Source organism: Gymnoscopelus braueri (genome assembly GCF_963280865.1).
Source record: "Gymnoscopelus braueri genome assembly, chromosome: 9".
NCBI classification, from domain to species: Eukaryota; Metazoa; Chordata; class Actinopteri; order Myctophiformes; family Myctophidae; genus Gymnoscopelus; species Gymnoscopelus braueri.
In genome coordinates, this window is record NC_137610.1 from 52,229,109 (window position 1) to 52,256,304 (window position 27,196).

At 41.3% G+C, this 27,196-nt stretch overlaps 1 protein-coding gene across 1 annotated transcript; it reads left to right on the forward strand.

Moving 5' to 3' along the window:
- Positions 1-26,465, forward strand: LOC308092375 (extracellular calcium-sensing receptor-like; the record flags this gene model as incomplete). Its single annotated transcript, XM_080438225.1, has 12 exons — positions 1-135; positions 4,538-4,634; positions 4,942-4,946; positions 18,126-18,256; positions 19,070-19,361; positions 20,293-20,379; positions 21,106-21,375; positions 22,476-22,682; positions 23,202-23,477; positions 25,024-25,251; positions 25,347-25,470; positions 25,552-26,465. The coding sequence occupies 12 exons, from the start codon at positions 1-3 to the stop codon at positions 26,463-26,465; spliced, it is 2,766 nt and encodes a 921-aa protein (XP_080294351.1).
- Between the last annotated feature and the right edge of the window lie 731 nt (positions 26,466-27,196).

A 27,196-nucleotide genomic window follows, 5' to 3' on the forward strand; every position in this document is an offset into this window, starting at 1 on the left:
ATGGACAGCGGGTCTGATCAGAATATCCTGCAGTCAGCGCAGCAGCCCAGAAGAGTCAGCCACACTCCAGCTTGGAAGCCACAGCACAACGAGTCAAGTTGCTGGACATCTCAGGCCCGGAAATGGTCAGTGCTGGTAGACAGGCTAAGATAGATAGGCAGGCAGACTGGCAGACTGGCAGGCAGACTGGCAGGCAGGCAGACAGACAGACAGACAGATTATATCATAGTTTTACAGGTGTAAAGCAGTGGGTGATTTTTTTTCCTGTGCACGCTCGTATCACGGCCAGGCGGAACTCCATATTTGGATGAGACTGACATAATGCCATCAGTGACTGTGAGGAACTCCATATTTGGGCAAGATATTCTCAGATTGGATAATACTCAAACACTTACACTCGGCCCACATCCAGCAATGTTGGATGGCACTTTAAAGGGCCAGATCCGGGCCACATTCTGACCCTAATCAGGCCAGATCTGGCCCAGATCTCAGCCAACTGTGTAACCATATAGCTGGCCCAGTCTCACCACTGGTTCCAGATATTAAAGTAAACCTATAGCTGGCCCTAGACCAGACCAGTCTAGGCACTAGACAGGATATAAAATATTATGAATAAGGTGGATAACTTATTTCTAGACGAAGTTCATACCCCTATTCCTCTGCACAAGGATGTCTGTATGACTTACTTTTTGCTGTACATATGTCCCAGGTGTAAAACTATATCCTGGGTTTTAAGAAGCCTGATTTTATACTTAGTTTTTATACTTTGAGTCACGACGGTGTTGCCCACCAATGAAAGTGAGCTCAAATCAATCTCTAACTAGAAAATGTGCTCCTCGGAGCACAGGTCTCCGCCAGGCGAGGTGGTAAAAGAAAGTACTGTTCCTGATTAATCCTGTCTTACTGGCGGAGACAACAATGTGTCGATTGACGGGGGAGTTTCTACGTAAATGTCAGCTCCAACTGGAACCTCTCCCTCCGCTGTGCAGCTCCGAGATGAGGTTCCATTGCGTAGGATTTCAAACATCTGAGAGCAGGCGGCGAAGACCTCTATTTCAGTGATGTGACGCGCACGTCGCTTAACACCTACACTGCAAGTCACACAATGGACAATTGATATGCATCTAGGCTTATTCCTATGTTAATTCGCTAGGTGTGAGTCGGGAGCCTTTGAAAACTTTGTTGAGGTGCGAATTTAAAGTAGTTTTAAATCTATGCGTGTGCCTGCGTGTGCTCCTGGTCAAATAGGTTCCGGCACGGCGTGCAAGGCCGTCCAGTGAGCATTGCACCCCTGCAGGTCAGGTACGTTATTGTGGCCTCCTGGTGGCGCTATAATAAGGCCAATGAGAAAAGGGTGCCATTTATTCTTAGGTCGTTCACGGCAATCGGACACTGCATTCATGATTTCAGGCATTTAGTTCCAATTTTTTTTTTGCTAAATTAGACCTGCTGGTGGCGCTATAACAGGCCAATGTGAGAAAGGGTGGCATTTCTTCCTTGGCCTAGTGGGAATGTGTTTGTGAAATTTCACGGAAATCGCAATTGGCATCGCAATTGGCATCGCAATTGGCATCCAGTGAGTGTGTGTGCACAGTTTCGCAACGACCGGGCCAACGGTGCCGGAGATTAGCTGCTAACAAACGGACAGGACACACACACGGACGGACGGACGGACGGACGGAGGGTAAAAAATACTCTCTCGCCATGCCTTTCGGCCTGGCGGAGACAATAAAACAAGCAATAGGCTCAAAATCACAAACATAAAATCCAATAAAACCACAACAAAGTCAATAATGCAATAATGCAGTCAATATTTACACAAATTAAATGTTGCTCCACACTTCATTCAAAAGCTAATGAAATACGGACATCGCTTATTTGAGGTGCTGGGTTAGAAGTGATCATGAAGAAAGGTATGAAGCCTGCACACACTCATGCTCCAGTACTAGTGCTGGCTTTATTCAGCTTCACACTTCATTCACAACCAGACAGTTTGAATTTTGTCTGGTGTTCTTTTTTGTTTGTTTGTCCATCCTAACCAGAGGTCTCTTTGTCTGTCGCGACAGGCGTCATCCAGTTACGCCTCAAAGACAGCTTGAACGTATGAAGACATTGTTTGAAATTAACATTGGTATCACTAGCTTACTACGGCTACTGGATTTAAAGGCCAACTTACCAATCACAACAGCTCGAATCTTGAGGCACTGGAAGCCTAACTTGCCATTTTGATCGCCTGATATCAATGTTATTGGCCAAGCTGTGTCCCAAAATTGCTGGCATAACAGTCTTTAACGTTCAGCCCACCAACCAGTGCCAGTGTGTGTACCTGAAATCATATTTTCCCAATAATGTCAGGATCTATCGCCATGTAACTTCATTTTGTAGCGTCGTCCTACATTTTTTACTTAAGTAAAAGTATCAATACCACAATATAGAAGTACTCTGTTAAGTAAGTAAGTAAAAGTAAAAGGCCTGTGTTCAAAATGTTACTTGAGTAAAAGTGCAAAAGTATTGGCATCAAAATATACTTAAAGTACCAAAAGTAAAATAACTAAAATGTTTGAAAATAGCCCATCTACAAGATCACAACGTGTTGCGACACGTTGTGAGCTTGTAGATCGGCTATTTTCAAATAGCCTGTATGAAATAGGGCTAAAGTGGTTAATTTGTGTTTTATAATATAATAATTTAAATCTGCAAAGTAACTAGTATAAAGTTTTCAAATAATTGTAGTGGAGTAAAAGTACAACATTTGCCTCTGAGATGTAGTGGAGTATAAAAGTAAAAGTATAGACAATTGGAAATACTCTTAAGTACAGTACTTGAGTAAATGTACTTAGTTACTTTACGGCACTCGTCGTCTCGCTTCCCTGTGATTACTAGTTATCTCCTCCTGTTAGTCTCCTAGCCTATCCCTGTGTTGATTGACAGTTGTGTATCACCTGTGTCTGGTTATCCTGTGTGTATTTAAACCCTCAGTTTCCAGTGTTCCTTGCTGGTTCTTAAATGTTGTCATGGGTGTTTTGATCCAGTTCTGTTCCTTTAGAACATTGGTCCTCAAAGAGAGGTCCTTGAGGGAGTTCCAGGGGGTCCCCAGCTAAATTATGGATAGTTAGGAACCAAATGGATCCTTATGGGTTTGTAACTCTGTACAAAGAGTGTACAAATGGAACCAAATGGACCCATTTGTACACTCTCAGAGTTAAAATTAACATTGATTTTACAATATAAATTGGGGTCCCAGAGATAGAAATGTCATTAAATAGGGGTCCGTAACCTAATGCATGTCAAACTGGGGGTCCTTGAAATTAAAATGGTTGAGAATCACTGCTAGAACCGTAAAAATCTTCTCTTATGGGGGTCCCTGGCATGTCCTTTCAAATGGGGGTCCGCGAGCTAATAAGAGTCAATTTGTAACAATAATAACTTTATACTTGACATTGAACCACCCTAAATTCTGGGGGGTTCATTCACCAAAAATAGCCGATCTACTAGCTCACAACGCATCACAACGTGACGCGTTGTGAGCTTGTAGATCAGCAATTTTTTGGTGAAGTGATTTGGTGTAGACTGAAAAATAACGCACCAAGTACAGTAGAACTCAGGTCCGTTTTACAAAGTCATATAATTATTATCAAAGTACCCTGGACTTGTGCCATGGCTAACCTGACTCCGCCAGATGGGGGCGGTATTGACTTATATTCACAATACAGCCTGTGAAACAAATGTGATGTAAGCTTTTTCCATCTGGTGGAGTCAGGTTATGTCACGGCACCCACTTTGAGAAAACCTGACCAAGAGTTTTCGGTATAGACCAATTATTTGTTTACAAACATTGAGACTGGACGCACAGGTGACATGTTATCAATTCCCAACAGATCCCCAAACCTGCTGTTTTGGGGTGCGCTGGTCCAGTTCATTCAACCCCCTCTTGTGTGTTGGCTAGTGAGGTGCGCCCTGCATGGCGAGACATATGTACTTCACCCCGCAACGGTATTGCACGCCGAGAACAGCTGACATACAAGCTCACAACCGTGTCGCACCGACGCGGATGAGACCGTTGTGAGCTTGGAGGTCTGCTATTCTTGGCTGTTCTCTGTGCGCGACACCTTCGCGGGACGGAGCATAAATTAGGCTTGACGGGCTACAGCTGCGCGAACAAGAGCAGGTTCTGGTGCCATGATCATAGAGCGCTCCCTCCGTTCTTATGACAGCCACTGGAGGTGGGGTTTGGGGGACAACTGCTTTGAATTGCTATTATTGTTTACACACAACAGAAACCAAGAAATATATATTTCAAGAGTGAGAGATCACAGTGAAAATCCTAAGCATTCTTCCTCCACACTGGGAGAAAAACAGCATCTGAAAGTTTGATGGGATGCATTTCTACACATGAGGCTGTGACCACTTTAACATTGTATATATATATATATATTTCCATCAAGTCTTTACGAATTTTCAGTGCTACGTGTACAAGTGATTGGAAATCCTTAGGCATATATTGAGACATGGTATCCTCAATGTCTGCAATTTGCAGAACAGCAGTATGTGCCGCCTTTTGCACATGTTGCTACTACTGGTGCTGAAGGTCAAGCCACTGAGGAAGCTGCAGAAGAAGGTCCTGGGACCTCCATGTCAGACTCATCCATTGTTGTTACAGAAGGACCTTTCTACAAAGACACATAACACAAAACATTATGGCCCATGTCTATAACACAGTTATTGTGTACATTAGCTTGGCTACCCTTTCCTGACTATACATTGTACATACACAAGCTTTTCATAACTTGAAACCCCTTTTTTCTGTGCCATTTCTGTTAGTTCAAGTGGTTAAAAGTTCATATTCTTCCTATGCTAGAGATGCAAATAATAATAATTAGGAATTGTCAATGGCGGCATCAGGCTCCTCTATGACCACCACATCTCTCTGCTCCTGTTTAGCACAGGTTAGTGCTTTAAACAGTGCATAATATAATAAGAAATACAGCACAAAGAACAATTAACATAGATGATTGTTTTGTTGGATTGCGCCCGACTGACATTGTGAATGAGACTGGCATTTAAACATCTTATCAACATTGCATCTAATTCCAAAACACACAACTCACATGTGTTGTCCGTTTGCGGTTCCCTGCATGAAGCTGCAACATGATGCAGCCATGCAGGGCACATGTGGCATCTTTGCAAACTCTGCTGCATTGTAGGGAAGTAGCTGTGTCCACCTGCTCTTGCCATGGAACCAAAGAGGACATTCTTGCCATTGCTTGATGCTTGGCGAAGCTGCTTGCCATAAAAAAAAGTGTTCTGGTAGAACATTTTAACATATTCTCATACAGTTTCTCATTATTTCAAACTTATTTTTTTACAGAACCATTTTAACCTTTTAGAATCTGAGGGATTCATTGTCGTCACTGCATTTTGGCCACCAAGGCCAACCCCGCGCCCAGGAAGGAGCGCATTTGGGGGAACTGGGGGACACCAACGCTGTGCTGTCTCTCGGACTTCAGACAATGTTAGTCGGCAATCACATTTTTCATGCCGTTGTTGGTACGTGGGCATTTCTGGATCAGAATGGACAGTATCATGCCGTATACCAGGCCTTTGAGGTACCCAGGAGGCTTGGAAAACAAACCAAGCCTAGTCGGGTTGAAAAAATCTATATCGATATTGATACCAATGTCTTATCTTTGAACTTGAAGGGTGCATCCATCCTGTAGTTGCATCCGAGGCCAAGCAGCAGGGTGTTTAGCACTGTATGCAGCCAATTGGATAGAGTGATCTCAGAAGATACGAAGATATTAGCCCCCTCTGCTCTCGTCGTATTCAACAACTCAGGGCCAAGACGGAGTTACACCTCTCCTGCAGGCTGCATGCATTTTTAATAACGTCAGTCAACTGGTCTCTGACCCAAAGCCAGGCAGAGTGGACTTTCCCAAAACGTATGCTGTTTATTAGCGCTTTTTTGTCAACACCCAAGATTCCGAGTTTGGGCTATGGGAGCTATCGTCACCATGTTTATAGCACCCCAAGCAATGGGATGAATGATCAAACTGCGCACGGGCACTGTTAGACAGAGAACGCTTCAAACTTATAACGGACTTTGAACACATCCCAATGTTCGACGTGTCCGGCCGCGTGTGTGTGTGTGTGTGTGGGTTCGCGGCGGGGTGCGTGAACTGTTCATGAGCGTGTGTGTGTGTGTGTGTGTGTGTGTGTGTGTGTGTGTGTGTGTGTGTGTGTGTGTACAAAGTCACTTTACATCCCTGATATACTGTCTGTGCACAGCGCATAACCCAAACTGCACATACTGTGGGTGCTCATATCCCTGGACGGGTATGGACTAGTTATTATAATTTATTACTGATAGCTGTATCGCTTTTTTGTATGGGATCAATAAAGGTCTATGTATCTATTGTGTGTGTTCACTGTGTACACGAGATATTCACCGTGGATTAACAATACAAAAGGAAGAAGGAAACCAATTAATTCACAATGGCTGATTGAGCGAGGCATTGAAACGTACTACTTAGTCAGTGTTATTGGATAGTGTTATTTTTAGACCTCATGGCCTGTTGACATGAGCTGTATCTGAGACCTGTGTTCATTAAAGAAAACGAGATGTTTGTGTGAGTGTTATGACATCACTCTGCTAAGGGACTGTCATTTGGGAGTTGACGGTGCCTTAGGCTTCACCCTTGTTTTCCACTCACACCTCAGCCATGTTAACCAGCAAGCAACAACACCTTTAACACCCTGATCCTCCACGCTTTCATGTTTTCCGTCTCGGTTCCCACTGGAACCTGTCTTTGTCTTTCAGGTCTGTTGCATCATCGGCCTCTTAAGACACGTAGGTTACTTTGGAACGTTGAGCCTGTGCCAGAGGCTGTCACTCACACACTGCTGTCACTGCTGTCACTGCTGTCACTGCTGTCACTGCTGTCACCTCTACTGTCATTGACCCTGAAGGCCGGACGGCCGAAAGGCCGGAGAGAATGTTTTCGCCTCAGTCAGTCAGTCAGTCAGTCAGTCTGTGTGTGTGTGTGTGTGTGTGTGTGTGTGTGTGTGTGTGTGTGTGTGTGTGTGTGTGTGTGTGTGTGTGTGTGTGTGTGTGTGTGTGTGTGTGTGTGTGTGTGTGTGTGTGTGTGTGTGTGTGTGTGTGTGTGTGTGTGTGTGTGTGTGTGTGCGTGCGTGCGTGCGTGCGTGCGTGCGTGCGTGCGTGCGTGCGTGCGTGCGTGCGTGCGTGTGTGTACAGCTCATATCCGGCACCGTTGGACCAGACAGCGAGAAACTTTGCATGCATACTCCCGTGAGGCCAAGGAAGAACCTCTGCCCCAAAGTTTTCACAACTGCCTTTTACAGTGCCACCAAGAGGCCAATTTTTGCTAAACATATTTTTGATATTACTCCTACAGATTGTGTCCAAACCAAATCGGGACACCATTTCTGTAGTCATGTGATGGAGACGTAGGTATCCGTCAGATTTTTCATAATGCCATTCTGATTGGCTACGATTGGCTTCCAAAGTTTGCGGAAGTGGCCCATTTGCACAAAATGTCACAGCGTCCGATTGCCGTGAAACTTTGCACGCACATTCTCCTCCCAATATTTGAAATCGGCCTCATGGAAGTGCTATAACATACTGATTCACGTTTTGGCCTATAGCGTAACGCTTAGTGTAAAAAGTCATTTTGCACACTTACTTCAAGGGACACCTGTTCATAGGAGTAGGCAGTCATCACTGTCACTTGGTGGGTGGTCTTACGGAACAGGCTGTAATTGCTTAAACCCCACCCCCTCTGTGTTCCTACTGGTGGAGGTTTAAACAGCCATAACTCCAGTTACCAGTATGCTAAAAGCCCCAAACTTGTTGGGTGCTCTCAGATGGCCAATAGGGACAGGCTGTAATTGCCTAAGCCCCGCCCCCTCTGTGTTCCTACTGGCTGGGCTTTAAACAGCCATAACTCCAGTTCCCAGCACGCTAAAGGCCCCGAACGTGGTAGGTGATCTTAAACGGTCAATAGGGACGGCCTGTACTCTACTGATACCCCACCCCCCCTGTCTTCCTATTGGATGGGGTTTACACGGCCATAACTCAAGTTCCCAGAATGCTACAGGTTCCAAACTTGGTGCTTGGTCCCACCAACTTCCAATTTCATCTAAAATGACCACTTCCGTTTTCCCCCCTTCCTACTTCCGGTTTGTCGGATTGCCTTGAAACTTCCCCCACACACTCTCTGAGGGGTGTGGAGTTCAATGTTGCAACCCGGAAGTGGATTTGTTTCACTTAACTGGTTTAGGAAGTGGTCGTAGTGACCTGAAACTCTGCCTCCCCCTCCCCCCTCCCCCCCACACTTTTTGGTACAAGGAATCCAACGATAAAGACCCCCAGGACAAGGCTTTCTCATGGAACTCTCGGGGCAAAGCCAAAGGATTTGAAGGGGCGAATAACTGGCAGAACTCGGAGCCCTGTGATTACAGATCTGACCGGCTGGCCTGCGCTACCACCCGCGTGTCACCATCATCGATGCCCCCGGACACAGGGTACCGCGTCTTCTACCCCCCTTCAACAGTGGAAAACTGCCAAAGGGAGATCTACAAACAAATCTCCCAAAACATCGAGTGCTGAGCGTCAACAGTGGAAAACTGCCAAAGGGAGATCTACAAACAAATCTCCCAAAACATCGAGTGCTGAGTGTCCTGTGCAGCTGGGAAACAGATTCACCCCATTGCTCCAGGACCCCAGATGCCCGTCTGATCACAGACAAAACAAATCATCTTCACCCAGCAGGGTAAGAACCAAGAGTAACTCAGAAGGAAAAAGGCTATATGGTGAGCCTGAATTTCTGATCATAGGGGATGCCGCTGTTAAAGATGTTAAAAGCATGATAAGAAGAAAGGCAAAAGTGTTATGCTTCCCCAAAGACAAAGTCTCTGACATGAATGACAGAATTCTGAATCTTGTCGCTGAACACCCAACGGTTAAGACCCTGATTTTGCACGTTGGCACATGTGATACAGAGGACAAACAGTCAGATATCCTAAAACAGCATTTCACTGCCCTATTCAGCAAAATCAGCTCACTTGATGTAAAGGTGTGCATCAGCGGCCCACTACCACCTACAAGAGGTGGCGATGAACATTTCAGTAGACTGTCTGCACTGAGCAAATGGCTTTCAACTACGTGCACCAACAAATCTGTACCTTTTATTGACAATTTCATTTTTTATTTGGGATAGAAGACACCTTTTTTCAGATGGCCTTAAATTAAACAAACTGGGAACAAAATTGTTTATGTCAAACATTTTCTACAATGTTCCTTTGTCTTCGCCAACCTCTGCCAAGGCCAGAGCACAAGATCCCAAAACAACAGATAATGCTCTGTTATCTGCTACCGCTGCTGAAGAATGTGAATGGCTCTGTCTGGACGAATATGCTGCCACACCACCCCCCACCGAGGCCCCCCCACCCCCCCCCCCCCCCTGCCGAGCTGAAGTGGAGGGGGTCGCCACACCCCCCCTGCCGAGGATGGAGGAGGAACATTCATAACAAATGAACTCTCTGATAGTGAAGACTCTGAAACAAAAACAAAGGACAGCATACTGAAAACAACTGCTGATAACAGCCTAAATCCACAGGAGGAGATTGCCACAGCCCCCGACGTCGACTCTGCAGTCATGCTGGAAGAGGATGGAGACACAGAGTCTCTCAATGAGGAAGATTATCCAACTTCATCACCTTCCACCTCCTCATCATCTTTTTCCCTGTCCCCAATACCTCTTCTGGAGTTCACCAGTAGCATGAACGACTTGATTAGAGCGGGGATTAGACTCACCCCCCAAATCAAGGCCCAACAACCACCAACCGTGCCCTGCCCCCCACCCATCCCCCCTCGACGGAGCCATCGCAAGAACGTCCTGTCGGCTTTCATGAATAGAGAATACATACTAGAGAATACATTTGATTGCTGAGATAGGCAGGGTCCATTATGCATAGCCAAAATCATGTCTGGGCCCAAGGCTATTTCAGTTAGCCTTGTAGAAAACAAGGTTTACAATATTTCCACTGTTATCTCAAATAGAGTTCCCAGGACAAAGAGTGACTTTAAACACTCTGCAAATATAGCAAATTTAACATGCATTCCCTGTAGAGGCAACAGCCAAATAGTAGAATGCCTTAAGCTAAACTTGGCCCTATTTAACATCAGGTCACTTAATGACAAGTCTTCCTCTGTAAATGATATCATCTAGGGGGCGGCCATAGCTGTGTGGTTAGTGAGCCCGCCTAGGGAACCAGAGGCCCTGGTTGCCCCAGGTTCGATTCCAGGCTATCCCAGCATATGTGCCGATGATATGAAATTTGTCCCTGAGCAAGACTCTTAACCCCAATTGCTCACAGGTTCTCATTGGAAACAAGACCGCAAGGACTTTCATGAACGACCTGTTAAAAGGACTTATCCTTATATTATCTGTAAAGAGAAACTAGATATTATCTTTCTAACAGAAACTTGGCTTGGGTCTGATGGAGCGGTGCCCCTAGCTGCAGCATGCCCACCAAAGTACAGTTTCATTCACTCAGGATGTGAGGGAAAAAGAGGAGGTGGTCTGGCGAATATATTTTCTGACAACTTAAAATTCAAACCTCTGTCAAACCTTGGCAGTTTTAAATCCTTTGAATACCAGGCCACCATATTGGAGAGTCAATCCTCTGTGCTTATGATTAGTATGTATCGACCTCCAAAGTGCAGCAAAGCCTTATTTCTAACAGAAATATCAGAACTTTTATCTATCTGTTCCACTAATTATGACAGAACTCTGATTACTGCAGATGCTAATCTGCATGTTGACATTGTTTCAGATGTTGAGGCTATGGGTTTCCTACAGTTACTGCACAATTTTGACTTTATTCAACATGTTGTTGGGCCAACACATAAACATGGCCATACCCTGGACTTGGTGATCACTAGAGGTTTGAATATCACTGTTCGACTGTTGACAGTATTATTGATAAGCCCGAACTAACAGACCACTATTTATTGTGTTTTAATATGACTGTCTCTGATCTAGGGAAAAACGATACAGAATATACTATAAAAAAAACGTTTTTTTAGCTCATCTGCAGCAAACGAGTTTCCTCGTCATCTGGCGTGTGTGCAGGTGCCCCCCCTACTTGATGCTCCCTCAGTGAATGATATGGTTCAACATTTTAATCTCAAATTAGAGTCAGCTCTCGACATAGTGGCTCCTATGAAAACTAAAAAGAAACTTAACTCTAGAGTAACACCCTGGATCAACGAGCACATGCACTCACTTAAGAAAGAATGTCGTAGAGCTGAGCGAATTTGGAGAAAAAACAAACTCACTATCCACCTAGAGATTTTTAAGAAGTCAACAGTGGCCTATAACAAAGCACTGCGCTTGGCAAGGCAGGCATATTTTTCAGGCATTATCAATGACAACAAGCAAAATGCCAGAGTCCTATTCTCTACCATTGAACATCTCTTAAACCCCCCCCCAGGCTTACAAGGAGTCGCTCCCTGCTTCTAAAGTTAAGTGTGATGAGTTTGCATCCTTTTTTGAGAACAACATTTTTAGCATTCGAGCTGGTATTATGAATGTTGCTGCTAGCACAGCAAATGCGGCAAATGGTGCATGGTGCAAAAATGTAGATCACTCCAGAGGAAGCCTAATATCTTTCTGCGCAATTAATGAAGAGGAACTCCGTAAAACCATATCACAGATGACATCATCATCTTGTTCACTGGATGCAATACCCACCCCGTTTCTCAAAGAGGTTTTAGACAGTGTGATTGGAGATATCCTAAGAATTGGACAAGGTCTTAGAAAAAACTATCTTTCATCAACTGGATGTGTTCCTACAGAACAATAAGGTTCATAACAAATTCCAATCTGGCTTCAGGAAAGGTCATAGCACCGAAACAGCACTTGTAAAAGTAATTAATGATCTTAGGGTGTCCGCTGACGACAAAAATGTATCCGTTCCCCTACTCCTTGATTTAACCGCTGCTTTTGATACGATTGATCACACAATTCTACTACAACGCATGGAGTACTGGATTGGTCTGTCAGGTACAGCCTTGTCTTGGTTTCACTCTTACCTAACAGGCAGAAGCTATTTGGTCAGTCTGGCTAACTTTGACTCAGACAAACACTACATCTGTTCTGGTATTCCACAGGGCTCAATTCTGGGTCCCTTACTGTTCTCCCTGTATATACTACCGCTGGGAGAACTCATCGCCGATCACGGAGTGAACTTCCATTTCTATGCTGATGATACCCAGCTGTATCTTTCGGTAGCTCCAGACGACCCCTGTGCTCTAGACCCATTGTTGACCTGTCTGTCCAGTATAAAATGCTGGATGAGTGAGAACTTTCTTAAGCTAAATGAGGATAAAACAGAAGTTCTCATAATTGGCTCCAGTGAGCAGAGATAATCAATAATAAGTAGACTTGGCAACCTGGCTGTAGAAAGTAACACCACAGTAAAGAACCTGGGGGTTATTATCGATTCTGAATTGAATTTTAAGACACACATTAATCATGTCACCAAGATTGCTTTCTTTCATCTTAGAAATATTGCGCGAATTAGAGACTATCTGTCGTTAGACGATGCAAAAACGTTGATCCACGCTTTTGTTTTCTCTCGGCTTGATTACTGCAACGCACTCTACTCTGGCCTGCCAAAGAAAACAACTGACAGATTACAACTTGTTCAAAATGCGGCAGCCAGAATTTTAACTAAAACTAGGATGAGAGAACATATCACTCCAGTTCTAGCTTCACTACACTGGCTCCCGGTTGTTTTTAGGATTGATTTTAAAATTATTTTAATAGTTTATAAAGCTCTAAATGGTCTGGCACCTTCCTACCTCTATGACTGCCTAGAGAGATATGTTCCAAACCGGCCCCTCAGGTCTTCAAGTGCTGACCTGCTCGAGGTGCCTACAATGACATATAAAAAATACGGTGAAGCAGCATTCTGCTTTTACGGACCGACAGTGTGGAATAAACTCCCATTACACCTAAGACAGGCAGCCTCTGTCGATAGCTTTAAAGCACAGCTCAAGACCTATTTCTTCACTCTTGCTTTTAGCTGATTCTTTGGTTGATTTTTAAGTCCTCACTGTATTGCATATTTTAATGTTGTTTTATGCTTTTGCTTTTATTTTATTTTATTTTATTTTTATTTGTATTACATCTTTAGCTTTATTGTTAAATTGGTTGCAACTGTAATTGTATTCTTGCTCTGTAAAGCACTTTGAGCTGCATTTCATGTCATGAAAGGTGCTATACAAATAAAGTTTATTATTATTAAAGTCCATCCTACCACCGGAAGTGAAATTGCAATGTGTCCCCCCACTCTGATCATTTTTTTCCCCCTACCTCCCGAACGCAAGGTCGCACAGGTATGACAGTGGCAGGTGCTGCAAGTGCACTGTTGCTCCAATCTTCACCAAACTTGGCGCAAATACTGTTCAGAAGTCTGCCATGACAATAATCACACCAAAAACAAAAAAGGCACACATGTGGGGCACTACAGCAGTGTTAGTCAGTTTCTAACATTTCAACTGGCCATAACTCAGTGACCATTGTTCTGATCAGCACAATATAGGACTGGATTCGAAGGCCCGAAAATATGGTTTACAAAAAATGCACATCATGTTGTATTGAAGAACACTTTAAACTAGTTATTGAAAAAGTTCACTCATTATGAACATGGTTACTGAGGTAATAAATCAAGTGAGAAGTAGGATGATTTTTACATTGACTAGAAATGACAGGAAGAGTCACCCCCTGCTGACCATTAAAAACAACTGATGCTTGTTGACATTTCCACGCTGGCCTAATGTTGTAGGCCAGAAGCTTCCCGTGCCCTATAATGGGAAAATACTAACAGTAAAAATGAGTATTTAATTTTGAATACATTATTTTCTAAAATCCATAAGACATCCCATGCATGACTTACAGTGTTGAGATAGTGTTGACATGTGTTATGCCCTGCCCATACTTCTGCCTCTGCCCAGATGGGTGTATGCAGTGGTGTAAAGTAACTAAGTACATTTACTCAAGTGCTGTACTTAAGTACAATTTCGAGGTATTTTTTACTTTACTGGAGTATTTCCAATTGTCTATACTGTTACTTCTACTCCACTACATCTCAGAGGCAAATATTGTACTTATACTCCGCTACAATTATTTGAACACTTTAGTTACTAGTTACTTTGCAGATATTAATGATTACATTATAAAACATACATTAACCACTTTAGGCCTATTTTATACCTAGGCCATTTGAAAATAGCTGATCTATAAGAGCTTGATCTATAAGAGCTGCTATTTTCAAACATTTTAGTACTTTTACTTTTGGTACTTTAAGTACATTTTGATACCTTGTACTTTTGTACTTTTACTCAAGTCCATTTTAAATTCCGGACTTGTAACAGAGGAATGAGGACTATATATTACCGTATGAAGGAATGGAGGATGGGGATATTACAAACATAGATAACACTTCCGAAAGTGTCCACAGATTATATAGTAAATATGAAAACCTGAACTTTAAAACGTTTGATATTAAAGAGCATAAAATATATGGGATTGAAAATGAAGTTGATCCTGACAACCACTTCTATAATAATATAAGTAATAATTGTGAGTACTATACAGACGAACAATTTATCAGTAATATTAAGATGGATGATGCCCTATCAATTATACATTTCAATAGCCGAAGCCTATATAGTAACTTCTCAAATATTAAAAAATATATTACAAAATTCACGAAATTCAATGTTATAGCTATATCAGAGACATGGCTTGATAATAAAAAAAGGCTATGATATGGAATTAGATGGATATGAGCTGTTTACAACAAATAGGGACACTACAAAAGGAGGTGGAGTTGCAATATATATAGACACAGCCTTAAGATGCAGAATGGTTAAAAGTATGTCAAACACTATAGATAATATGATAGAATATCTAACTATTGAGATTATTGTTGAGAAATGTAAAAATATAATGATCAGTTGTGTATATAGAACTCCAGGTACTTGCTTAGATACATTTAATAATAAACTAGCTGATATGTTTGGAAATTTAAATAATAGTAAAGTGCATGTAGTTTGTGGTGATTTTAACATAGATATCCTTAATCCACATGGAAATAAAAAACAACAGATTTTATAAATCTAATGTATAGTAGTAGTCTTTTTCCCCTGATTTTAAAACCAAGTAGAATAACGATAGACACTGCTACTTTAATAGACAATATATTTACAAATGAAATTGACAGTGAAATAACAGGAGGACTGTTGATAAATGACATATCCGATCATCTTCCCGTTTTTGCAATTTTTCACAATTTTTTCAGGAACAAAAAGGAACCAAAAATAAATACTTGTAATTTTTCAAGATTAAAAACACAGGAAACCATTGCAGCCCTCAACTTGGACCTTAGTAACCAGAACTGGCAGGAGGTTTATGCCAATGAAGACCCCAATAAAGCCTATGACATCTTTCTATCCATATTACTTGAGCTTTATGACAAAAACTGTCCCATAAGGAAACAAGCCACAAAATACAAGAAAGTCAATAAGCCATGGTTAACAAGGGGGATTGAAAATGCATGTAAAAAGAAAAATCTATTATACAAAAGCTTTTTGAAATATAGAACAAAAGAAACTGAAAATAGATATAAGACTTATAAAAATAAATTAGTAAATATTATACGATTTCAGAAGAAGGAGTATTACCGCAAATTACTGGAACATCATAGGAGTGATACTCAAGGGACATGGAGGGTAATAAATAGTGTAATCAGAAAGGGTAGGCCTACTGGAAAAGCTGACTATCCTAATTATTTTATAAATGACAATAATGAAAATATTAATAAACCAAAGGAAATTGTTGATGAATATAATACATATTTTGCAAATGTAGGATTTAATTTGGCTAATAAGATTGTGGAACCAACAAATAAAGATGGGATAGAGGATATTGTTGACCGTAATTATTATTCAATTTTTATTAGTGGTATTAATGAAATAGATATAATTGAAGTAGTAAATCAGTTCAACGACAAAAAGTCTACTGACTGGACAGATATAGACATGTCACTAGTTAAAAATATAATAATGCATATAGTAAAACCATTGACCCACATTTGTAATCAATCTTTCCAAACAGGTATCTTTCCAAACAAAATGAAAACTGCAAAAGTAATTCCCATTTTCAAAAACGGAGATAAACATCAATTCAATAACTACAGACCAATTTCTCTACTATCACAATTTTCCAAAATTATTGAAAAACTATTTGTTAAAAAATTAGATCAGTTTCTAGAAAAACATAACCTTTTGAGCAATCATCAATATGGATTTAGAGCAAATAGGTCCACCACAATGGCGGTAATGGAACTAGTTGAGGGAATCTCAACTGCCATTGAGAATGGGGAATATACGGTGGGAGTATTTATTGACTTGAAAAAGGCTTTTGACACCATAGACCACAGCCTATTATTAAATAAACTTGAGAGATACGGTGTAAGAGGGATAGCTAATTCATGGATAAAAAGTTACCTAGAGGATAGATATCAATATGTTCAAATAAATAATGAAAAATCGGGACTAGAAAAAGTCACCTTCGGCGTCCCTCAAGGTTCGGTTCTAGGTCCGAAATTATTTATACTATATATAAATGAGATATGTAAAGTGTCACCAATATTAAATTATGTTTTGTTTGCTGATGATACAAACCTTTATTGTTCTGGGAAGAATTTGGAGCAGCTTCTGAATACAGTGGAAGGGGAATTAAAGAAAATTAAGACATGGTTTGATATTAACAAGCTATCATTGAATTTAACTAAAACAAAGTATATAATATTTGGCACCAGGAAAATAAAAAATCAAGCTACAATTAAAATGTGGTATGGAAATAGAAAGAGTATATGAAAATAAGTTTTTGGGAGTAATGATAGATGATAAACTATGCTGGAAATCACATATAAATAATGTAAAAATAAAAATGTCCAAAACTATTGCAATATTACATAAAACTAAATACATCCTCTGTCAGAAATCACTGTACTTAATATATTGTTCACTCATAGTTCCATACATTACTTATTGTGTGGAAATATGGGGTAATGCATACAAAACGAATACCAACCCTATTTTTTTATTACAGAAGAGAGCCATAAGGATAATAAATAGATCAGGATATTATGAACCGACTAATAAACTCTTTATTAAGTATAATACCTTAAAATTCTATGATATAGTAGCACAGAAAACAGTTTTATTAGCATTCAAAGCACAAAAGAAACTGCTTCCAAGATGTATTCAGAATCTGTTTCAAATTAAAGAAAATCAGTACGAGTTGAGGGGTATACTTATGTTTGAAATTATTACAGCTAGAACAAATATTAAAAAGAAATGTACATCGGTAATGGCAAGAGAAATATGGAATAGTTGTGAAAATGACCTAAAGAAATGCAGTTCGATACATAAATTCAAGAAAATGTTTAAAGATAATATTGTAGATAAATATAAAAAAGAATTATAAACCATTACATGTTATTTTTTGTAGATGAAAAGACAAATGTTGTCTTTGTCTTTGTTTTGTTTTGTTTTGAGTATTGATTGATGTTTGGTTATTGTTTGTTTTATAATATCATAAGGGTAGGCACTATAAGCTACGGCTTCAGCCTACACCTTTTCGGTCCATGAATTTTATTATTTTTTCTTCCTTGGAAATGTTAAATGACAAACTCTGTACATGGCTTAATGACCGAAATAAAACTAATTCATTCATTCATTCATTCAGAGTACATTGCAGTTTTGATACTTTTACTTAAGTAAAACATGTGATGTATATGTATGTGAAAGAGGGCATGATGTCACACACTAGCACAGGGGATGGATGGCACGCCGCACTGTCTATAAAACTGGACAAAGGCTTTAGAAACGGGGGGTATTGTGACAGAGGAGGAGAGTCATGAGGTCTTCTCTAGACATACACCTGCTTTCATACCTGTATCTGTACTTGATATTGTTCTCTTCATTCCCTCCTTTGTCCTCCTCACCTTCCTCTTCTTGTGAGTTACAGGCACGGTTGAATCTCAACAGAATTCACAAGGATGGAGACTTTATTCTGGGAGGCTTGTTTGAGATTCACCTCTCCTCTGTCTTCCCTGAGCTGTCTTTCAGCTCCGAGCAACAGGATCCCATTTGCTATGAGTGAGTATAGCCGGCGGTGTAAAGCAACTAAGTACATTTACTTAAGTGCTGTACAATGTTGAGGTACTTTTACTTTACTGGAGTATTTCCAATTATTTATACTTTTACATCTCAGAGGCAAATATTGTACTTTTTACTCCACTACAATTATTAGAAAACTTTAGTTACAAGTTACTGTGTAGATATGGATTAGTATTGCAAAACATACATTAACCACTTCAGCCCTATTTAAACTCGGACTATTTGAAGATAGCCGATCTACAAGCTCACAACGCGTCGCGATGCGACACGTTGTGAGCTTGTAGATCGGCTATTTTCAAAAGATTTGTATACATTTCATACAGACAATATAGAACATCACCAAACCCAGTACTGTTTTCCTGTTGATTTTACTATTTGAAGATCCGGATCCAAAGATCCAGTCCGGGTTTTTTTCCTAATAAAAATGGCAAAATCAACAGGAAGTTAACATTTTCATATAAAAAAAAACAGCACTGGGTTTGGTGATGTTCTATATCGTCTGAATCAACGTTGTTTGCGTTCGTTTACGTGCTAAAAGAGTGACTTTGAGAGCTGTTTCAGCGTACAATGTAAGTCAATGAGGAGCATATTTTGAATTATCAATTTCTCGTCCACCTTTGGAGTTACATCATGGCAAGGTAACTACACAACCCAAACCTTTACCAAAGTGGTTTAAGCATATTTTGATTATTGCGATCATAATATTGTTAATCACAATTATTTTTTGCCACAATAATCGTGACACGCAATTTTCATGTCGTCCCATCTCTACTGTGGCATTGTGTGTCTTAGTTTTCACATTGAAGGGTTCAGATGGGCCCAGACCATGGCTTTTGCCATTACTGAGATCAACAGAAACCCCAGCCTGCTTCCCAATGTGACTCTGGGATACAGTCTCTATGATAGCTGTGTTACTCTTGGAGTTGCGTTCCGTTCAGCGTTGTCACTGATCAGTGGGAGAGAGGAGACGTTTCAGTTGGACGAGGGCTGTGTCGGCTCTCCTCCAGCGCTCGGAGCTGTGGGCGATCACTCATCACATTCTATCGCCATCTCTAGTATATTAGGTTTGTACAGAGTGCCCCTGGTAAGTTTCTTCCTTGAACCCCATTTACCATCAACTATTTGATCTATGCTTAATTTTGGTTATTTGCAAATACATGATGTGATGTATATTGCATTTCTAAAACTTGAAAGAACATGTTTACTTGCAGGCAGAGCATGTGAGTGGAGCAGGCAGATTTTGAATGCAGTGTGAAGCACATGGTCCGAGTGCAATGCATCTGTGTGTTTAGAGGTTTGATTCCTCCTGGACCTGAGAGTGTAGGAATCCTGTGGCCCTGGTGTCATGATCACAGACAATGTCATCTATTTGGGGGACGATTCTGAACGGATTTGTGTCGTTAAAATGTCTCTGTATTCCGCAGAGTCAGATTGTTTATTCCAATGTGTTTTGGTCATCAATCAATCAAAGGTTACAGTTTCAAATTGAAGTGTTGGGGGGAGAGAGAGAGAGAGAGAGAGAGAGAGAGAGAGAGAGAGAGAGAGAGAGAGAGCAATTATCTTACAGGTGTGCACTTTGTGACAGCATCACTGTCCACAGTGTTTGAGGGTGCATAGTCTTGGGGTGTGTAGCCTGTAGGATCTAAATTATAATTATAGAGTTGGCTACAATCTTTTTTCTTTTGTCAAAAGTTCCAACTGGTTTCTTAAACTGGCCTCCAAACTGCAAAGGCTGCCACTGTGTTTTCTTTGCAGCAAAGTCCAAAGTTCCTTATTTATTTGTTGTTTGTTCGGAGCGGTGAGTGGGGCTTAGCAGAGCAGAGCGGGGGCAAATCTAGGACTGACCAATCCATGGACTGATTGTGAGCAGATAGCAACAGGAAGTGGTAGTGGATCCTAATGAACGTGGAGCAGGATTTCTCCTCTCCCCACTCACATGCTTTGCTTGCAGGGACATTTTGTCAAAGATGTCCAGTATAGACTATTACAGAACAGACGTTTTGTGCCTTTAACAGGTCAGTTACTATGCCTTGTGCTCCTGTCTGAGTGACCGGAATCAGTTCCCTTCCTTCTTTAGAACAATCCCAAGTAATGCCTTCCAGGTGAATTTCCAATAGATGTGTTGGTAATAACGCATAGATAGTTCATGTTCCACATACTTGACAAAAAACCATTCCTTTCTAAGTGAGTGTAATTGATACTGTATCACCTCCCGTTTGCTTGTGTGTATTACTGCTGGAGCTGAAAGGTCTCTGTTGACAACATCAAAAGAGAATGATTAGACCAGGGGTCTTCAACGTTTCCAGGCCACGGACCCCTTAGCTGATGAGAGAGATGAAGCAAGGACCCCCTCCCCCACTACATATTGTATAAAATGGTGTTGCAGATTAAACGTTTTCACAGATTTCATAGATAGCTTCATAGACTTGTTTGACAGCGACTATCATCAGTGTTTCCCTCTGTATTTAGACTGCTCCTTTTCCCCCTCTATACACTAAACCTCTATGTCCAAAAACAGCCGATCTACAAGCTCACAACGCCTCACAGTGTGAGGCGTTGTGAGCTTGTAGATCTGCTATTTTTGGCTAATGTTCCCCTCAGAAAAGGAATTCTAGGGCTCAAGTGTAAAAACACACTTTCACACAAAGATTTGGCAGACCCCCTATAGTAGCTCTGAGGACCCCCCTAGGGGTCCCGTACCCCCTGTTGAAGACCCCTGGATTAGACCTTTTCATTGTGGAATCTGTGTAGGAAAATCACCGATTTGATCCACTATATGTGAATATTCTAACCCAAACACTATATCCCTGCATTCTCTATGCGATCAGGTGGAAGCTATGCTCCAGATAATGAGACGGTTCGAGTGGACGTGGGCAGGATTGCTCATTAGTGACGATGCCTATGGCCACGATGCTGCCCGCATCTTCCAGTCTGACTTGGCCCAGTCTGGTCTGGGGTGTCTGGCTTATTTGGAGGTTCTGCCCTGGGACAATGACCCGGCAGAGCTCCAGAGGATTGTCACTGTGATGAAGAAATCCACAGCTCGTGTGGTCATTGTATATGTATACGGCATCCGTATGGTTAAACTCATGGAGGAGGTTGGGGTTATGAATTATATGATCCATGTTCATTTAGCGATTCATAATCATAAGGAATCTGGAATGAGTTATACTGAAGATAAGCATTATTCTACACATTCAAATAGTAATGGAAACTCACGTTCATATTAAAATATGATGTTATCAAATATAACAACAATTAGATGATTGAGACTTTCACACATAATGACGTCAATAATACTTCATAAAATAATTGAACAGAGAATTAAACAAACAAACACAAGCACGGGAAAGGTGGTGAAGATTTCTCTGTAATATTGAGGGCTACTGTGAGAATGGTACACACTGTTCAAAGCCTCTCTAGAGGTATTGAGATGGACATATTTCATTCATCAATATAGACTGTAATGTACTATATACATGATTAGAACAAGCTTGAACGTTCCACAATTAAGGTCTAATATTTCTACAATTGCTACAAATTGCTACACAACCTGTAAGTCCAATCATTTTGGGCATAAACAAGAAGTTGAAGGGTGCATTTAAGTCTGATAATGATGTACCGTGCATGTAAACATTTTAGCAAAAAGACCCAAAAGAGAAATTAGATGTTTGTCCGTGACCCAAACTAGTGAGAATAGCACTCACTGTGAGCTTGAAGATCTGCAATTTTCACTATTTCTTAAAGGTTTTATTTTATTTATTTATTTATGGTAATTATTAGATTTTTTGATTTTATTTATAATATTATTAACTACTTTTGAAAAAAAGTTGGAATTGTTTTAGTTGCTGAACGTTTTTGATTCTTTAGTTTGAACTTTCTTTTTATCTTTCGAAATAATATATATTTTTAAAATGTGGGAAGATGAAGAGGGATATTTTACTTGTGACCCATAACAATTGTTCTGCCACCCAAACATAGGTCCCGACCCACTGTTTGGGATACAGTGCTTTGCATTAATTAAGACAATTCTTTCAAATATTGATTGGCTATTTTGTCCTAACATTGTTGGACAAAATAGCCAATTTTACAAGGAGGGGCCCACTCTCCCTAAGTGCCCACTCTTCTTGTATCCATTTTTAGTACTACTGTTGTTGTTGTTGTTGTTGTTGTTGTTGTTGTTGATCACAATCAACAGGTGGTAAGGCAGCATGTGACAGGTCTACAGTGGATAGCTGATGTGGGCTGGGCCAACGATCCTAACCTCCAGACTCCAGACTTCATGCCGTATCTTAGAGGCACCCTGGGCGTCGCCGTCCGTCAGGGAGAGATACCAGGCCTCAGGGACTTCTTGTTAAAACTACATCCTGGAAATGACCATGACAACAGCCATGGAAACACACTAGTGAGTCTTTTTTGTTTGGATACGGGTCGATTTATGGGCACCTCAATGTTAAATTTGCTATGCGTTTTTCCAAAATGTAAAACGAATAAAAACAAAATAAAGAATACTGTATGTTGTGGTTTGAACATGCAGGGTACATCGTTATCAGACCTGCATTTACCCTTCAACTTGTTGTCTATGCGACTGGCAATCCACAGGTTTTATAGCAATTTGTAGTAATTGTAGAAATATTGGGCCTTAAATGTCATTTAAAACATTATTATATGTACAGTATTTGGCCCCCGATTTATAAAATAAATCTAAGCAAATGAATACATATTAAAATAGGCGCCCAGAGATCTCAGGGGCCCACTGTACCGGTTACCTTTTGTTTAATGTTCAAGGTTCAATGTTAGAAGAGTAATAGCATTTCTCAATCTTTACTTTGGCTAGTTTGTTCCAGTGTCTGATTGTGGAAGAAGCTCATAAGTGGTTTACTGCCAGTGCGCTTGTGACTGTGGAGCCATTCTGTTTCTTCAGGTGAGGCAGTTTTGGGAGCACACGTTTCAGTGTAAATTTGCACCCCTTCCGTCACAGTGGGTGGATGCTGGTGGAAGGGTGTGTACTGGACAAGAGGACCTAGGAACAGCAGAAACCACCCTGTTGGATGTGTCTGATCTCAGGCTAGAGTATAATGTGTACAAGGCTGTGTATGCTCTGGCCCATGCCCTGCATGACATGTTGCAGTGTGTGCCAGGAAGAGGGCCTTTCAGTGGGCACAGCTGTGCCAGTTTGCAGACAATACAGCCATGGCAGGTGTGATATCAATACAAACTTTACTAATGTTTCTAGTTTGGTTTAATTTAGAATAATAATGAATATGTAAATATGTAAAAAAACAAATTGCATGAATGAGCGATGCGTCAAGCGATCCATCAAGGTCCATATTGGTCGGGGCAAGTTGCTACTCCTATTGTATATGTCTATAGACCAATTATTTGTTTACCAACATTGAGACTGGACGGACAGCTGGTTACTGTTTCATGTAATCAATTCCCAACAGATCTCCAAACCTGTTATTTTGAGGTGCGCTGGTTTCAGTTCATTCAACCTCCTCTTTTGTGTTGGATAGTGGGGTGCGCCTAGCGAGATACTTCATCGCGCAACGGCGGATGCGACCGTTGTGAGCTTGGAGGTCTGCTATGCTCTGTGCGCGACACCTTCGCGGGACGGAGCATAAATTAGGCTTGACGGGCTGCAGCTGCGCGAACCAAGGAGGTTCTGGTGCCATGATCATAGAGCGCTCCCTCCGTTCCAAATCTCTGTGTGATAGGATTTTTTTTTTTTACATTAACCACTAGCATCCCTATTCTGTGGAGAACTTAAGCCAAAACAATTATGGCATTGTGAGCTTGTAGGTAGGCTGTTTTCGGCAAAGAGAGGGAAAAAAGAGAAGACTAAGTACAGAGTGAAAGGTCAAGTTTACTAAGTACCGACGATGTCTGAAAATACACCTTTAATCTGCAACACAATGTTATACAATATGTAGTGGGAGTCCCTGCTTCATCTCTCTCTCAGCCTTGGTCTGTAAAACGTTGAAGACCCCTGTCACAAAGTGTCGAATCACCATGCCAAACATGAGAAAGGCCATAGGACTGGACAACATCAACCCCAGGGTTGCTTAACCATTGAAAACCATGTGCATTGTCCCAGTGTCAAAAAAGGGACGTTCCCCAGTCCATAAAGACTACAGGCTGATCTAATCTATCTATTATATACAACTCAGGAAAATGTCTAACAGTGGAGTTATAGCAAGGTGCCCCAACCAATATGACAGCGACATTGATGGATGAGTGGCCAATGTGGTGTTTATGGCCAATCCACCCATTACATAACAAAATGCCAGACGCCAGAGGTTTCACAGACTTCATCAGGGTCGCTGGGAACCTGATGAAGACCCTTTGAGCCGAAGCACGTTGGTCCCAGTGTGTTTTATAAACTTATAAAGCCTAGCTATGAAATAATAAAGGCATTTCAACTTGTTCAACTGAACAGTGTGCCTTCTTCTTAAGTCTGAAGTGCGTTGCCTACAGTGTCTCTTCGGATGAAAGGGAATCTGTATGTCATTTGATAGCCCTCTCTCCGTTGGCTATAATTACCAAATTCCTATTGAAGATCTGGTGATAGAAACGTTGAGAGTGCAATGCAAGTGGAACATGTTTAACCGGTGTGCAAACTTTATTATTATTTCCGACACAGCACTTCTATATCTCTTAATTGTGTACAGTTTATGTTTATGTTGTATTCTAAATACTGCAAGGATGCAATTAATACATACAATCTCTTACTCTTCAATTTCTAGCTTGTGTATTACCTGGAAAAGATCAACTTCACCACATCATTTGGTGATCAAGTATCATTTGATGAGAATGGTAACGCTTTACCAATCTGTGATGTCATGAACTGGGTGTGGCTCCCTAATGGAAGCACAACGTTTCACAATGTAGGTGTGTTCAAGAAATCAGCCTCTGCAGGTGAAGAACTCATCCTTGATGAAGACAGAATCTTATGGAGCTTTGAATCCACGAAGGTCACTTTGGTTTTCAAAAATATCTAATATCGGGCTCATGATGTGAATGTAATTTAGTTTAGACTGAAATCGATCATTGTTACTTTCCTCTGTAGCCTCCTCGGTCAGTGTGCAGTGAGAGCTGTTCCCCTGGAACCCGTGTGGCCAGAAGGAAAGGACAACCTGTCTGCTGCTTTGACTGCATTGCTTGTTCTGAGGGAGAGATCAGCAATGAGACTGGTAGGTTCATATTATGTACCAGTAGGTTATCTTTAGGATGATACTGTATGTTGGTACCTTTGATCTTCTTGTCTTTGTTAGACTCTACAGGGTGCACCAGTTGTCCAGAGGACTTCTGGTCCAGTCCCCAGCGTGACCACTGTGTCTCTAAGAGCATGGAGTTCCTCTCCTACAATGAGGCACTGGGTATCTCCTTGACAACCATATCTTTGCTAGGCACACTTATCTGTGTCGTTGTCCTGGGAATCTTCATCTATCATCGAAGCACACCCATGGTGCGCGCCAACAACTCAGAACTCAGCTTCCTTCTCTTGCTGTCACTCAAACTATGTTTCCTGTGTTCACTTCTGTTCATTGGCCGTCCCAGACTCTGGACTTGTCAGCTGAGGCATGCAGCATTTGGGATCAGCTTTGTGCTGTGTGTCTCGTGTATCCTGGTAAAAACTATGGTGGTGTTGGCTGTTTTCGAAGCTTCCAAGCCTGGGGGTGCAGACATTATGAAGTGGTTTGGTTCTATGCAGCAAAGAGGAACAGTTCTGGCTCTTACTTCCATCCAGGCAATAGTCTGCACAGCCTGGCTTTTGTCTGCCTCACCAACTCCTCATAAAAACACACAATACCACAGTGATAAGATAATCTATGAGTGTGCGGTGGGATCAACAGTTGGTTTTGCAGTGTTACTAGGTTATATTGGTTTACTGGCACTCCTCAGCTTCCTCCTAGCATTCATGGCAAGGAATCTTCCGGACAACTTCAATGAAGCCAAGTTAATCACTTTCAGCATGTTGATCTTCTGTGCCGTGTGGATAGCCTTCATCCCAGCATATATCAGCTCTCCAGGCAAATATGCAGACGTAGTGGAGGTATTTGCTATTTTAGCATCTAGTTTTAGCATTTTGGTGGCACTGTTTGGACCAAAGTGTTATATAATAATTTTGAAACCTGAGAGAAACACTAAGAAATCCATCATGGGTCGAGGTGCCACCAAGACGTAGAGGCAGATTCAATGACAATACATTTTCTCTGTTGGTATTGTATAATTATATGTAAAGAGTCAAGTTCGCTCAAACAATTTTCAAATGCTTTTGCCAAACAGAAGTGCTGAAGATGTGCATCATAAAGTGAATGTCCGGCCTCCCCCCTCTTCCATTTGTTTTTGCAGTTACGTGAATAAATCTCACTGTAAATCAAATGATTCAAAGCCTAGCTAGCTTGCTGCTTAGAAAAAACGGGAACTCAAAACTATAATAGATTTTAAGTTTTAAAATATATGTTCCAGGACGGAAACAGATGACACTTGGGACAACGCTCCACGTGTCCAAGACTCTTTTCCCTCCTGGCTCCCAAACTGTGGAACATGAACTCCCCTCATCAGTCAGGACTGCAGACTCACTCCCAATTGCCCGCCTTAATCTGAAGACTCACCTCTTCTAACTCCACCTCAACCCCTAGCACTTCACTCTCCCCTTTTACCCCTTTGCTCTCACCTCCTGCCTCCATTGATGCTATAGCGATTGACCAAGATATAGCTGCCATGCAGACATCTTGGTCATTCATGTCATGGGTAGCCATGGGGACTACGGAAGGTATTAGCATTCTTGCTAAATCCGGTATATTTACATAACATCAATTATTGTATTGTGTATTTTATGATGTAGGCTAGTAACTTCACAGGACAACTCGGTTGTTTCTAACGTGGTTATTTATTCAGCTTCTCACAGGTAAA